Source organism: Capricornis sumatraensis, chromosome 6 (assembly GCF_032405125.1).
Source record: "Capricornis sumatraensis isolate serow.1 chromosome 6, serow.2, whole genome shotgun sequence".
Classification (NCBI taxonomy): domain Eukaryota; kingdom Metazoa; phylum Chordata; class Mammalia; order Artiodactyla; family Bovidae; genus Capricornis; species Capricornis sumatraensis.
The window spans coordinates 69,104,206-69,120,094 of NC_091074.1; the positions used below are offsets into that span (position 1 = coordinate 69,104,206).

General features: G+C 48.0%; 1 protein-coding gene and 1 pseudogene across 1 annotated transcript in view; both read right to left on the reverse strand.

The window, feature by feature from the left end:
• Positions 1-15,889, reverse strand: part of PAX5 (paired box 5) — a 171,787-nt gene that overhangs the window by 142,833 nt on the left and 13,065 nt on the right. The window contains exons 4-5 of the mRNA XM_068973780.1: positions 9,722-9,786; positions 6,043-6,171 (exon numbers count right to left, since the gene is read on the reverse strand). Of these exons, the coding sequence (XP_068829881.1) occupies positions 6,043-6,171; positions 9,722-9,786 (194 nt within the window). The remainder of the gene's footprint in view (positions 1-6,042; positions 6,172-9,721; positions 9,787-15,889) is intronic.
• Positions 3,422-4,141, reverse strand: LOC138080901 (prefoldin subunit 3 pseudogene; annotated as a pseudogene).

A 15,889-nucleotide genomic window follows, 5' to 3' on the forward strand; every position in this document is an offset into this window, starting at 1 on the left:
GCCTGCCCTGAAGTCAGAGGGTCCCCAGGGCCCTTCGTGGTCTGTGAACTTCTGAAACCCCTTCCCTCCCCAGTATGGCTCCCACCGAGGTCTGAGCTGAGGCTGTTGGCCCTGGAGAAGGAGAGAGAAGAGCTGGTGAGAGAGAGAGGGAGCTCATACAAGAAAAGAGGGTGAGTGAGTGTGAGGGTGAAAGAGAGAAGAGAGTGAATATGAGGAAAGAGAAAGAGTGAGAGCTGAAACGAGACAGAAGGGGACACAGAGGAAGTCCCTTAAACAGGACATAAACAGAGGCAGCGAGGCCCAAACAAAAGACGCAGAGAGAGACACAGACAGAGATGAGTCACCCCAGGGAGAGGGATGGACAGTCATGGCAGGAGCCCCGCTCCCTGCGCACGCCCCTAAGCCTCCCCGCGAGGGTCTTGTGAGACTTGGCATCTTTTCAAAAGGACAGGCCTCTTCCTGTGCCCTCTGTCCCCAGAAGGCAGCCCAGGGCCCAGAAACTCCACCTGCAGTGTATCCCCTACCGCCCCACAAGAAGCTTTCAGCCCCCACAGTCCACACCAGCGCTGGACTGGCCAGCTTCCTGAGCTAGTGAAAGGGATTCGCACTCGGCTGACCTCGGTGTGTTCAGGGCCTTTCAAACTGGGGGGATGAGGGGAGGGGGAGGTCGAGGGGACCTGAATGGGGGCCCTGGAGACAGCGGAAGGAGGCCCCACCAGAGATCAAAGGCCCAGGAAGGAAAAGAGGGTCTGGGGCTGCCCTTTCACCCATGGCCGCTATTCACAGCTCTGCCCGCTCTGCCAAGTCCAGCCCACCACCACCTCCTCGGGGCCTTCCGGGAAGGGAGGCACTGCCCCGGGCTCTGTCCCCCTCACCCAGCAGGATTCCTCAGGTCCAGGCCACAGCTTTCTCCACGGATGCCCTCGGGACAGCCCAACCCAGAGATGAAGCTGCCCCTCCGCCTGGGCAGCACCCCAGCCTGACTCTCAGCCATTCACAAGCCTCTTGAGCCCTCTGTGCATGGGGCCCTGTGCCAGGAGGCCAGGTTGGGGATAGAAACAGGTGATGCGGCCCCGCCCAGTCAAGCCCACATGATGGCGAAGGCAGACTCAGACAGCAGGAGGGAAAACAAGTAGGCAGAACCAATTTGGAATGCCAGGCAGTCAGAGAAGCACTTGCCACCCAGATTGTAACAGGCCTCAAAAGTCACGGAGTCCAAACCAGAATGCCTTCTTTGGCTCTTCTGCCACCAGCCCTGTTCATGCCTCCAATGATGGGGAGCTCACTACCCTTCCAAGCTGAGGCTTCTAACCTTGGTCCAGCCTGGCTCTTGTCTGAAAGCTGTTCCTTGCACTGAGCCATGATCTGCCTCCCTGTAGCTTCCTTTAGCCAACCCCAGCTCTGCCCTCAGAGGCCCCATGGACCTTCTCTGCTGCCTCAGCCACAGAACTGTTCATCTGAGATTTAGACACAGTGGCCACGTTCCCAAGGCTGGCCTTGGAGGCAAATGCCCCAGGAAGAGTCCTAGAATTTCTAGGCTAAAAGGGCCCTTGGCAATCCCCTGGTCTAATAGTATTCTAACTTATTTGTTTTCGCTAAAGAATTTTTTGCTCAAATTGAGCTTTCCATGGAAGACAAAAATAACCAACAGAAACATTCCTGGTTGAGGAGACTAGAGACTCGCCACCCCCACCACCACCATCCTCACTAATTGTGAACCCTCTACAGGCACATGACCAATCCATTCTACCGAGGACTATTTACTGAGCACCTACTATGTGCCAAGCAGGGTGTCCCTGATGTCTCAGTGGTAAAGAATCCGCCTGCCAATGCAGGAGATGTGGGTTCAATCCCTAGGTCGGGGAGATCCCCTGGAGAAGGAAATGGCAACCCACTCCAGTATTCTTGCCTGGGAAATCCCAAGGACAGAGGAGCCTGGCAGGCCACAGTCTGTGGGATCGCAGAGTTGGACATGACTTTGCAACTAAACAACGACAGTGTGCCAAGCACTTGTATTCAAGCCATGTCATTCAGTACAGAAGCCACTGGGGACATGCGGCTATTGAGCCACTGAAATGTGGCTAAGTGCAACTGAGGAAATTTTCATTTTGTTTGATTTTAATTCATTTAAGTTTGAAAACAGCCATGCAAAATATTTTTCCCTTCATAAAGTGCCACTTCCTATGAGAACCCTTTCCAGATCCTTTGGGTCAATGTCACCCCTTCCCTGCCCTGCCTCTCTGCTCTGGTGGCATCCTCCCATCACAGCATCACCCCACACACTGCCTGTCACAGGGACTTTAGGTTACCACTATTGCTCACCAGCCTGCCAGGTCTAGAGGCCAGGTCCTCTGTAATGGAACTCTCCCATCACCCACCCCTGCCTTGAACCCTGAGCAGGAGCACAGAGCCAGGAAATGCCCACAGGGTAAAATCCAAGTCCAAGTGGGAGGAGACTGTGAACCAGAGTTGAGCAAGCCACTCCACTGTGCACAGCCTCAGTCACCCATCTGAGAAATGGGATGAGGACCCTCAGCTGTCTTCCTTTCGGCCCTTTATTGCCTGTCTTGCCCCATGGCCCTTCACTCAGTCTGCTGAGCGCTCTGGAGGAAAATGGTGTTATGGCCCGCAGCCTCAATGGGCCAGAACCCAGTTCACCAGCATTTCCCCTGTGTTTCCCCAGTGACTGATTCTTACTTTCTCACCACACTCTTGGCAGCATCCAACCTGCTGACCATGCCCTTTTGCTTGAAACCCTCCTCACACCATCCCCAGGCTTGGTCCAGCCCAGGGAGCTGGGGAGCTGAAGCCTCAGGGGCTCTCCCCACTCCTCAGCTCACCCAACCCCCTGGCCAAAGCTCTGTGGCTTTGCCAACATCATGAAACTCCATGGGGCCTTGGTTTCCTCCCCTATAAAAAAGGGGTAGCAATCTCCACCTCTTCAATTCCTCCTAAATCCAATGCAAGGATTCAGAGAGCTATAGGGGGAGGATGGAAAGGACAGTGGGGAGCACCTTGCTATACTCCTCCCAGGCAGTATGCTGATACAAGCAAGGGCACTTCCAGCCACCTCTCTGCCCAACCACAACCACCCTCAGTGATGCAGGGCAGGGAGTGGGTAGGGGCTCTACTTGTTGCTTGGTCTCTCAATCTTCCTAATCCTTTAAGCTTTCAGGACCATCAACTCATTCTCCCTTAGCCCCAGGCCACAGATGGGATTACCTCCTAAATTTTTCTGGGGATCAGGGCTCAATCATAAATTCCGAAACTGAGGATCTGAAAGATCATCAAACCCTGCATCTGATTCTTTTTTTTTTTTTTTTTTTTGATGAAAGCAGCATTTCTTTGTTGGAAATGCAAAAAATAAAATAACAACACCGTAAGTTTCATAAAATATTTGCAACTAATTTTGTTTTTATAAATAAATAAAGTGGTGCTTATCTGTTTTTAAAGTTTTAATTATTCTTGCTGTTAAAAATCATTTAGTTATGTCAACTTTTAAGCATAAACATGTTTGGAAAACTGAACCACATTTTTAACTGCCATCTTTATGCTTTGTTCTTGGTAGAATCATCTTTGTTTCTTCTCTTAACATTCCAATTATAAACTCTGGCCATATTGACTTCCGTGGTAGTAAACTGATCTCGAAGAAAGTCGAGGTCTTCCTCAAGAGAATCAAGATTCTTTGTGGCCGTCAATAAATTCTTTTCCAACAACGCCTGAGCTTCATCAATATCATATTCAAGCATTACGTTTGCCCCCAACCACAGACACACTTTATCGGTAGGAGGAACTGAAGCTTTGCAATACAGGTTATCTGCCAATAAGAACCTGGTCTCCAGTGAACTGGTGGACTCTTTTTTCTTCTGCATGTATTTTAGAATTTCTAAAGTCTGCTTAATTTCAGGAATCTGGCCCTTTAGCCTCCTTTTTTTTGGGCAAGATTGAGTTCCATAAACTTATACTTCTGGTACTGTTCATCCAGCTTCTTCAGTACAATATCTGCAGTCTCATTCCCAGGTTGTTTCATGAAGGAATCTACATCTTCCACAAAAACCGCTTCAGGAATCCCCAGGTGGAGTCGCCTCACGTTCCCCGCAGCCACTTCTCCTACACCACAACCGTCCTTAGAGGCCGCCATTTTGGAGAAGCCTGATTCTTGATACTCTTACACAGCAGCCCAGCAAATGGCCACCTGGGCCCTACTAACACACCTCTGGTAATGGGGCACTCACTACTTCCTGAGGCAGCCCATTTTTGCCTTAGACCACTCTCATATTTGCAGACTTGTACTCTGAGCTGAAATCTTTTCTGCATCTGCCTCACACTGGCCTTTGAGGCTAAACAGCAGAGTCTCATTCCTTTTGCCTTCCATGTCAGCCCTCCAAATATTTGGAAGCAACAATCCAGCCCTGCTCATTCTCCTCTTCTTGGTACCAGAACATCCTTAGAGCCCTAAGGTGTTCCTCCAAATACTTCTTCATCAGGTCATCCCCATCTGGACACATCCCAATTTGTCACTGTCCCTCTTCAAGGTCAATACTTTGGGTCACAGCCTTCAGGAAGGATCTGCCCAGCACAGAGCAGTGTAGACGAACAATACCCACATCTTACCTACACTTTCTCAAGCAGCTTGGGAGGCTAGAGTGACCACTCACCAGAGACTGAAAGCCGTTAGCGCACTTGACAAACACAGTGACACAATCTCCCCCATTCAGGACCTGTGTGTTTGATGGTAAACATCAAACTCAATTCTTCTTTTTTTCTCTTCAAAATTCTACCTCTAATCTTCAGCCTCTGAAGGAGCCTCAAATACCCACCCCTCCACACGGTCAGTCACAGCAGGCTCCAGCTTGGGCACAACTGCAGTGAGTCCAGGTGACAATGAAAAGATGACACCATCAACCCCATAAACCAACAGAGATGGTAGGCCCACCGCCTCCTGCAGGAACAGGGCACAGCAAGCCACCAAGTAAAAGACTTCTGACATCTGTTGACATCAGGAGCAGGGGGAAAGAGGTGAAGCAGTTTCCAAAAGCCGTGGATCATCTCCCATAGCTCGACACAGAGGCCGTGGGCCCAGCTCCTGCATGGCCTGGAACACACAGACCACACGCCAATCCACCGCCAGGCCGACTCAGTTTTCTAGTTACAGATCGTAAGTACTTAGGCACGTGCTCACACAGAACATCCATCCCTTACAGGGAGTTGAGAAGGGTACTTGTGCCAAAACACTGAATAATTGAATCAAGATTTCTGTCACGCTGCTCTCAGGCCCTAGACCCTGGCCTTTTTTTCCTTTCCTTTCCTGACCAAGGTTTTACAGACTCCCAGGGGGGTCATTCCTCCTCTCAGACCCATTAATGTCAGCCCACACTGGCAGCCCATCCAGGGAAAGGAGGTCAGGGTAAGGTGGACCAGTGCTTGAGACAGAGGCAGCCAGTTCTGGAGGCCTGGGCAGCATACTGAGGGTTGAGAAAAACCAACAGGGAAGATTGACATCTATTTAATCCCTGGGAGGCCCCTGCACTGGCCTTAAGGGCAGAGATGAGATTATTCACTTCCTCAACCACCCCCCTCCCAGCACCACGCTGAAGGCCTGGGAGAGACCCCACTCGCTAAGCCTACTACAGGAGGTGTGCCCCTCTCACTATGCCCAGATCCTTCCTCTCCCCAGGGGTCCCCCCAAAAGGGGCCATTGCTGCTGTGCTCATACCCCCACACCTGCCAAGGGACCGACTTCCTAGAGGCGGCAAAGCACAGGCCATGGAGTCCTGCCAGGACTGCCTTTCCCTCCAAAGAGTGAAGATGGGAGGAGGCCAGGGAGAAGTCCAGTCCCAGCCGGCCCCTCGTCCTCTCCCAGAAGGCTTAGCCCCTTCCCCGAGGGTCAGGTGGGGGCTGGGCCCGGCGCCTCCAGAGCTCTGCAGGTAAGGGGAGCGCATAGCAGTCATCTGTGCTCCCGCCCCTGACCAAGGGCCTGGAAACAGATCCCTCAGAGCCGGTGGGTCCATCCCCAACGACGGCGCGCGCAGCGTCTCTTACCTTCGTCTCTCTTGCGCTTGTTGGTGTCGGCGCTGGGGGATGTGATGCCCAGGATGCCGCTGATGGAGTAGGAGGAGCCAGCCGAGTCCGTGCTCACCGAGGACACCTGCGTCACGGAGCCCGTGGACACTGCGCAGAGGGAGAGGACGGTCAAGGCCCGGCAGGAGGCTTGGCGTGGCGGGGGAGGCGGCTCCGGGAAGGAGGAAGGTTGGGCCCCAGCCATAGGGCCAAAACAAAAGCACTCCCCCAACACCAGCTTGGTGGGCCGAGCGGAGAGGGTGGGGGGCGCGCTAAGGATGCCTCCCCCTGAACAGCAGCCACACCTGGAAGATAAGAGCGCCCCCCCTCCCAAGAGAACTGACAGCGGTGAAAGGAACTCAAACCCAGCCTATCCAAGGATGCAGGAAGCAGGGGGATGGAGCAGAGAAACGGGAGCTGGAGCCCACAGCCAGCCAGTGCTAAAAACAACCTACTATTTAGGCAGGGTCACTGCCTATTTACACATCCACCCAGCCACGCAGACATAAGTATCTGCACACTCACACACATAGCCAGCAAAGCACCTAATGAAGACTGTCTCTTTTTTTAATAGTTCCTCACTGTCTTTTCTCCTTCCAGTTTACCTGGATTTTAATATTTAATATTAGTTATACAATATTAAAAGTGAAAGTGAAATTGCTCAGTCGTGTCCAACTCTTTGCGACCCCATGGACTGTAGCCTACCAGGATCCTCCGTCCATGGGATTTTCCAGGTAAGAGTACTGGAGTGGGTTGCCATTTCCTTCTCCAGGGGATCTTCCCGACCCAGGGATCGAACCTGGGTCTCCCACATTGCAGGCAGACGCTTTGCCATCTGAGCCACCAAGGAAGTCTTATATATATACTATATATATATTATATATATTAATATACTCTATGATATATACATTGATATATAATAATGTTAATCTTTTTTGAGACTTACTCTATGCCAGGCATTCTTGCATTATCATATTTAAGGCTGAGAACAAACTTATAAGTTAGGTCACTGGAAAGGTAAGGGAATCAAGGTTCAGAGAAGGTAAGTGACTTGCCCAAAGTCACACAGCTAATGAGACAGTGCAGTGACTGGAACCCAAGAACTAAAGTCTTAAGCCCTGTAGTAATCTGCTCCTCACTAATGAATAATGAAAAAACAATAATATGCTTCACATTAATAATGTATTTTTCGTTTGATGCTTGCAATAACTGAATGCTATTATTCATTCTCATTTATCAAGTGAGGAAACTGAGCCTCCATACAGCAAAGTGATTGGCTCAAAGTCATCACACTAATAAGCAGTAGCACCAGGGCTCAGCCTTGGGTCATCTGGCTTAAAGTCTAGATTTCTTCCACCCCCAAACGTGGGTTGATGACTTACTGTGAATGAGGTATTAATATCTAAGTTCCTAAGAATAAGAAAGGGGGAGGGGAGGTTTCAGCAAGTTTCACATTAACTCCTGCCCCCAGAATCTAAGAGGGAGGCCCTTCGGTCATCAGGGGCCTCTCAAGCTGTACAGCTGAATTTCCATTTCTGGGCTGTGGGAATTCTTTCTCGGTTCATTAAAACCTGTAGACCAATCTCAGGCACATTTCCTTTGGCCATAACTAGCTGGAGGCAGGTGGAGCTGCTTTTGACTCTAAAGCGTAAGAAAATACTGGAGATGGAGGTGATCCGTTGAGAAGCTGTTTGTTGCTTTTCTTGGAGCACATCCAGCTTTTGCCCCTCCAGACCTAAGGGGAACAGAGCTTTCTTCACATAGTTGAGTTTGATTTTAGATCTTCCTTAGGAGACACAGAAGTAGAAATCGTTAACTTCTCTTTTCCTTCACCAGAAGAGGCGCCTCAAAATAGATTTATGCAAATCTCACAACCTTTTTTGTGTTAAGGTGCAAAGAACAGAGGAAGAAAGAAGATCACAAGTCATTTGATACTTTAAACAACAACAACCACATGTAACCAAGGTTCACCATGCTGCTGACAGAGCTGATGACATTTGTTCCAATATTTTGTGATCACACTTAGCTCAAAAGACCCAGGTTCCAATTCTGGCATCTCCACTTACTGGCCATGTGATGGAGGGGTAGTTATTTCGTCTCTCTAAAGCTTCCATTTCCTCACTCTTTGGTAAGTTTATAAGCTATTAGGGGTGGCATACACATAAGATATGGTTTTTATACCAACTTCTGAGATTAGGCATTCTGCTGACTGTCAAGTGGAATTATTCCTCTCACCCAACTGAAAGAATATTATCAGTTACCCTTAGTAGTCATTGCTATAGGACCTGAAATAGTTAAAGCTGCAAATGAAATCCCAGACACAGATATTTCCCCAGAAACTTCCCTCAATCCTCTTCACTCCAGCTCAGCACAGCTGGTCCATCCCTCTCTTCTGTTCCCACAGCACCCCTACTTTCTTCTTGAGCCTGATCTCAGTATTTGCAAACTTCTCTCTGTAATTGTTGTTGTTCAGTCGCTAAGTCATGTCTGACCCTTTGTGATCCCATGGACTGTAGCCCATCAGGCTCCTCTGTCCATGGGATCTCCCAGGCAAGAATACTGGAGCGAGTCACCTTTTCCTTCTCCAGTGGTCGGGGGGGGGGCGGGGTGGGGGGGGTCTTCTCAACTCAGGGATCAAACCCTCGTCTCCTGCATTGGCAGGCGGATTTTACGACAGAGCCACCAGGGAAGTCTGAAAACATCTGTCGAAACCTGGGCTCTTTGTGATAGTCCCCATTAGACCAAGAAGCCCTTGAGAAAGGGGGGTTTTGTCCTACTCCTTTATAATGTCAGTCTCCACAACAGGTTGCATAGCAGGGGCTTAGCCGATGCTTTTTGGATGGATTACTAAATGAAGACTTATTTTATGTAAAGGAGGAATTCTGTCTTACTTTGATGCAAAGAGGCAACAATTAGCAATCAGAGAGCTTCACGCTTTCTCCCAGCTAACCAGAGGTGTTTCTCTTATCCCAGGTGGAGAAATAATACACCTTGAGTAGAAACATGTCACTTTCATCTCAGGATCTTTTCGGGGAAGGGAAGGCAAGGGAAACTTCTGAATTCCTGAGTAGTAGGAAATATAACTCCCCTCCTTGGTCACTGTCAGACTTCACCCGTGAGTATCAGAAACCCCAGTGGCAGCCCTTGACAGTTCACGGAGCAACGAGATCGAAGCAAGAGAGAGAGAGAGAGAGAGAAAGAAAGTTTAGGAAGTTTTGCCACATCTTCACTCAAGACTGCAAGTGCACAAAGAATTGTAGAAGGGCTGGTTGGTAGAAGAAAAAAACACATTCAAAACTACTTACTGACTAATGATGCAGAAAATGTTATGAATAAGTATCCCTTTCTTGATTTATTACTTTAATTATCTGACATTCTATAGACCCCCATTAGTGGATTTTTTTTTTTGGCTTAGATTTCAATTTTCTGTCTCATGGTGAAAGCTATTTATCATAATAATCAGTAAAATTCAAAACCTTTTAGCAGTATTTATAAAATTCATTTACCAGGTTCAGCCCTTGGAGAATGACAAAGAAGGCGCATTAGTACGTGTGCCGAAGTGTTTTATGCAGAATTATCTGTCCATAAGAATGATTAAAAGTTCTTTTGAGTACTTGGAGCCCATTAGATTTTTAAATTTTTTTTTAAAAGTTCTTCTTACCTATGCTGTGACTGGAAGCTGGGACCGGCTGGTTGGGTGGCTGCTGTACTTTTGTCCGGATGATCCTGTGAACAATTGAGAAAAAAAAAAATGCTATTTACCATCACAGTGGAGAAGAGATCTCAAGTAGCAATGCCAGAAACCCATATCAAGTTGGGTCGTGGAAGTGGGGACAGATTATAAATCCAGGTCCGGAACTGGGGGTTTGGAAAAATTATAGGTTAGTTCTATCTCGGCCCCTACCTCCCTGGGTGTCTTTGGGTAACTGGCACCCTTCTTTGGGCCGCAACTGCCTCTTCTGTAGGAAGAGATTGATGTGTTAATATTACAAATAGTCATCCTATTCTCGGAGCAGCTTCAGCTCCATCAGGAACTCACTGAGCAAGTTAGAAAGTTTCTTCCCTTCCCTGGACCTCAACCTTCCATCTGTGGAATAAAGCCACTGAACCTGGTGACCTCCCTGTCCCCTGGCAGCTCTCACACTCTGGTTTCTCTGCCTTAGAAAGCCACAGGAAGAATAACATCCCTGCCAGGTGGCACAGTGGTTAAGAATCTGTCTGCCGATGCAGGAGGCGCAGGAGATGCAGGTTCGATCCCTGTGTTGGGAAGATACTCTAGAGGAGGAAATGGCAACTCGCTCCACTATTCTTGCCTGGAAAATTCCATGGACAGAGGAGGCTGGCAGGCTACAGTCCATGGGATCACAAAGGAGTCAGATATGACTCTGCTACTGAGCACACACACACACCATCGGAAATTATCAAGGGGGGGAGGGGAGCAGTGTGAATGCTGCTACAAAACTGGAAAGGGTTAAAGTGCTGCCACTTTAACTCTGGCTTGGCTTGGCTAAAAGGAAGCCTGAATTACACAAAACAGTGGAAAGGCTCTACAGAGCTGGAGCCAGGGTTGTCCTGCATGGTCTTCCCAGAGACCTTGCTCTAGTTCTAAGATGAACTTGATTGTGACCCTGGGGAAGTCCACTCCACTGTGGGGGCCTCGATACAATGAGGGAATTGGAAAAGACCACTCTTTGCTTACTTTAATCCATCCTTTTTAGAAAAAATATCTTATCATAAAGCCCAGTGTATAAAATGGTCAATAGCAGTGGCAACTTCCCTTTGCTACCTGGCAGCTCTGAGGCCCTTCAGCAGAACCTTGGGCTCTTAGATAGTAAATTTCCAGCTGGGACAACATGTGAGGCCTTCGTGAGACCCCTGAGCCCAATGCATTGTAAAGCAGCTGAACAAAGTGAAGTGAAAGTGAGTTAGCTGCACAGTCATGTCTGACCCTTGGCAGTCCCATGGACAGTAGCCCACCAGGCTCCTCTGTTCAATGCAGGAGACACAGGAGAATCGGGTTCGATCCCTGGGTTGGAAAGATACCCTGGAGGAGGAAATGGCAACCTGCTCCACTATTCTTGCATGGAAAATTTCATGGACAGAGGAAGCTGGCAGGCTACAGTCCATGGGTTTGCAAAGGAGTCAGGGATTGACTTGCCTGGGATTCTCCAGACAAGAATACTAGAGTGTGTTCTGTTCTCCAGGGGATCTTCTCGAGCCAGGGATCGAACCCCTGTCTCCTGCATTGCAGGCAGATTCTTTACCAACTGAGCCACTAGGGAGCAGCTGACCAGGGCCAGGCCAAAAGTTACTTGGGGTCTGCAAGAAGATTCCTTCCCTGGCACTTAGGAGAAGGGTGGATGGTAATAAAATGTGCAGCTTCTTTGGAAAAGTTCTATCCCAGCCTCCAACTGTGACCTTTTAAAGAACATTTATTAGAGTGCTTCCTAATTATAAAAGTCCTTTGTGCTCATGGTAGACTATTTGGACAAGTATAAGGAAAACATCTAAAACCACATTTTGGTGTATTTCCTTTATGCTCGCATTCCTATGTGCATTTGGAAATATCCATTTTTTTTTCTTAATAACATCAGGATTAAACCATGTGTACAATTCTATGTCCTACTCTGTTCATTCAGCTTTATATAAGAAACTTTTTCACATTTCAGAACATTCTTTCTGGAAGTTTGTTTCAGGCTGCACTGGTCTCCAGCTTGTGCACCAGGAAAGGGAGAAGAGGAATGGCAGATGCCTCCTCTAAAACTCCTCAGGCCTTGGCCCCTGCTCTCTGTGATCTCACAGCTCGATGCTGGGCATGGAAGGCACCCAGCATCCTCAGCCGACAGCCTGGAATGGATGTTTCTGTTCACACCACAGCCCAGCCACGGGCTCTCTGCAGCCTAGGCCACCTGAGCTCTGCGGAGGGAGGGCCTTTTGCTGTTTTCTGTTGAGTCAGCAATGTTTCGCCTCAAATATCCTCACAGTGTTTGCTTACTTGTTTTCTCCAATATTCAAACCACTTATTTTGACTAAGCAAACAGGGACTGCGTTAACAAAGACCTAGGAGTGAGGCAGTTTTTTAGACTACAGGAATTAAGCCAGCATCTGACCTAATTTGGGGACGTCTGTGTACGTCACCTTCTCTGTGTACACATGTGTGTCTACATATATATCGCTAGATGTGTGAATATATATAGAGATGCAAGATTTAACTATATTTATCTATATTTTGATTTATATATATACAAACATATGGTAAAATATATTGTAACTATTTCCCATTGAAGTCCAGCATAAGGTCCTAATTTTCAAAGCATTGTCTTCCATTAAATTTGTACATAGGCAAAGAAAATTATATTTTCCTTATTTTTCTTTAAAAATAGTTATAAATTGTCGGTAAAACATAATAAATTGTTATTAATCATTGAGTGGCAGCTGCAGTAGGGTAAGCAGGTCCCAGGACCACACTTCTAGAGTTTGAACACCAGTTTTACAATCTGCCAGCTGCATGACCCTGGGCAAGTTACTTAACCTCCCTACCTCAATTTTTTCATCTGCAAAATGAGACTAAGAATCATTCTTGCCTCATAGGGTTATTATGAGAATTAATTAAGTACTTAGACCAGTGGTTGCTGCATAGTAAATTCTCGATAAATGTTAGCTGTTGTTATTTTCATTGGTATCTTCATAAAGATTAATGACCAGCTTCAACCTTAAAAGGTTCATATTTTCCACAAATGCCTTAAAAACACATGTGATCCCCTTGGGAGCTGGGGAGGGGAGGTAGCCATCCCCACACCCTATTTTAAGGCTGTGGCAGGCCTGTCTTTTACAGGAGGACCTGAACTGTAGGGAACCCTTCAAAGGTATCTCCAGAGACAGAGATTCTGCCCATCTGCCTGCAGCAGCTGCCAGCATCATCTTCCACAGAGAAGAAATGGGAGTTGGAAGAACAACACTGTGATTGAATTAGAGTGATTCTTAAAAAACAAAAAATTAACATCAGGACTCATCACCATAAGAGTCACACTCTGGACTTTTCTAAACCAGAAACAATTGGGGCTAATTGACAGTCAGTACTAAGAGGTATATCCTTTACTTTATTTTGCCTGACCTTGAATGCTATAGGATCATTCGAGATGGTCCAATGGGGGAGGAAGCTCAACAATCAAAGAATTCCTACAAATAAGGAAACTAAAGCCCAGAGTGTTCAAATGACCTGCCCAAGGTCACATAGCAAGTCAGCTCCCATCCCTGGGCACTTTTCTTTGAGCCACATTCAAAGGAGGTAGGACTTTAGCAGAGGGACTAAATACTTCCTACGTAACACATAAAGCCTAGCTGGATTCAAAATCCATCTAGAATCCAAAGATTCCAAGTCTGAGAAACTTTAGATATTACAGACATTGGCAAGCGTCCCATTTCAACATCACCCTCACTGCTTGGAAAGGCTGTCTTCTCACTATCACCCCCAGCCACCACCCCGCCCCCACTACCACATACAAAATTCCACTGAAAGAAAATCGTGTTGCCTTAAAAGAAGAAATGAGGTTATAGGGCTGAAGAAATACCCATGTCTACTGCACTGATCAAACTGCCACTGGTGCATAGGTGCAGAAAGAATCTTGGGCCATCAGCTATACTAAGAATGCAAAAACCAAGAGTCCAAGCTTCAAGACAGCAGCCAAGCTGCAGAGAGCCCACAGGTGACAGGCAGGCCTGCAACTGACACAGAGAAGAAAGAGGAAAGGGAAGAACGATCCCTGAAGGCTTGCTGCCCAAGTTAGGCTGAAGAACAGAGTTTATAAAGGGTCATCCCCAGCCACACCCATTGCAAGACTAGGTGCGTTTGGCCTGCAGAGTACATTTATTTTCATTTGAATTAGTTGTCAATATTGGTAAGTTGGGAGCTTTACATGAATACATGAATTTCTAGCTTCTCCTGAAAAATCAGAACACCCAGAAATACTGGCCCCACGTTCTCACAGGACAACCACGGCTGGAACTAAATAGGGCTGCCCCTCTAAGCTGGGAGTGCCACTCAGTTTAGAGCCATGGGACTGGAACAGACAAAGAAGGAAGACTCCATCTGTCCCCTCACTCCCGGCATTGGGCTCAGCTCTAGGAGAGTCTCCTCCAACTGTCTCAGGTTGGATTCCAAGCATCCTTCCTGCACGTTGTGAGCATCCCAGCATGTATTTGTCCTTAAGAAGTCACACAAACATGATGGTTTGTGTCCTAGGAAATCTCCCACAATCCCAGCAGAACTGGTTCAGTGCTGCTTCACCCCAGTCAGTCATAGCTTCCCAGGCAGAATCCCCAGAAGGCAGCAGGAGTTCACACACTTCTGGCGGGCAGGGGGGCGGGCGTGGTGGGGGAGAAGGCACTGTGGCCCCCAGAATAGCTACCGATCCAGCCACCCCCTCCCTCGCTAGCTGTCTGAAGTAGTGGAGCAGTGAGACATTACCTCCCAGGGAAGCAGGGGCTGGGAGAGAGAGCTACGGACCTCTTACACAATATTTGCAAGACAGTTACTTAGAAGCTGCATCTGTTAGAATGCAGTGGGATCTTTATATGAAAGATAAAACTGTACCGGGATGGCTCAGGCTTTGTCGGGGTGTGGGCAGGGGGAAAGCAGTCACACAAGACACAAGACTGCCACCCCCCTCCCCACCTGCCGCCCTTAGTTTATTTGCATTGCACGGTCTGTTGCTAAAGACACCAAAGAGCTCTCATTGAAGAATGTGGTAAGGAGCCAGAGAGTGCTCCCAGGAGGAGCCCCAGAAGAAGCACAGGAAAAGGCTATAGATCACAGAGGAAGCCTACAGACAGGCAGCAAAGCATCCAGACTGCAAGGCTGGGGAAGGGAGTGGGAAGGCAGTGGGGATGACTGTTTGCTTCTCCTTGTCTCTCTCCTCACAGTTCCTTAGTTCTCAGTTCTGCACTGGCAGAGTCCTATCCCGGAGTGGAGGAAAGAAGCAGCCCTTTTCTTCCCATCAGAGGACCTGGGCTCCACCCCGACATCGAGCTCAAAGTCATAGTTCCTGTGCACTCCTGTGCGCTGTGAATAGATCCTGGGCCTTAGTTTCTATACTTGTCACAAGAGAGTTAAGCCTTGAGGCTGTCGGAGATCACAGATGTGGAAGCCCCTTAAAGGCACAGCCAGTGGGGCCACTGGGCCACCATGTGGACAGGGACACCGCGGGGAGCCCTGAGGCTAGCCATGGCCCCGCAACTAGCAGCCGGACGCCCCCCACAGCACCACTTGGGACACAAAGCACCAGCTGAGCTGTGATTTCCCTGGACACTGCTTTAAGTGCCCCCTCCACAACCTTCACCACGTCTGTAATCACTGTGCTCGGTTTGCTTCATATGCTTCTTTCAAATAACGTACTTTTTTATTTAAATAAACTTATTTTATAAGGGAATATCAGTTCTTTACCATAATTGGGGAGAGGTAGCTTGTAAAGTTCACTATCACTGGTTTGATGTGCTAGTTTTATTTTTCTGAAGGACATTGAAAAAACAGTTTTCTTCCCAGTATGACAGAAGATAGAAGCTAGGGCCAGCGAATGATTTGTGCTTGTCCTACAAAGGCATTTTCTCATCGACATTAGTTGCCACTGTTTAAAGGTATAGAGATTTCATATACACAAACACACAGAGACATACACAAACAGGTGCTAGTTTCTGGATTCTCTTTAAGAATGGAAAAAATCGGGCTACCACTGGGCCCACATGCCCAGTGGCTTTCAGTTGGAGCCAGGAGATAACTGCCCCTTCAGTACAGCTTGTGTTCCTAGTTTGCACAGACCCAACCTTCCTGGCA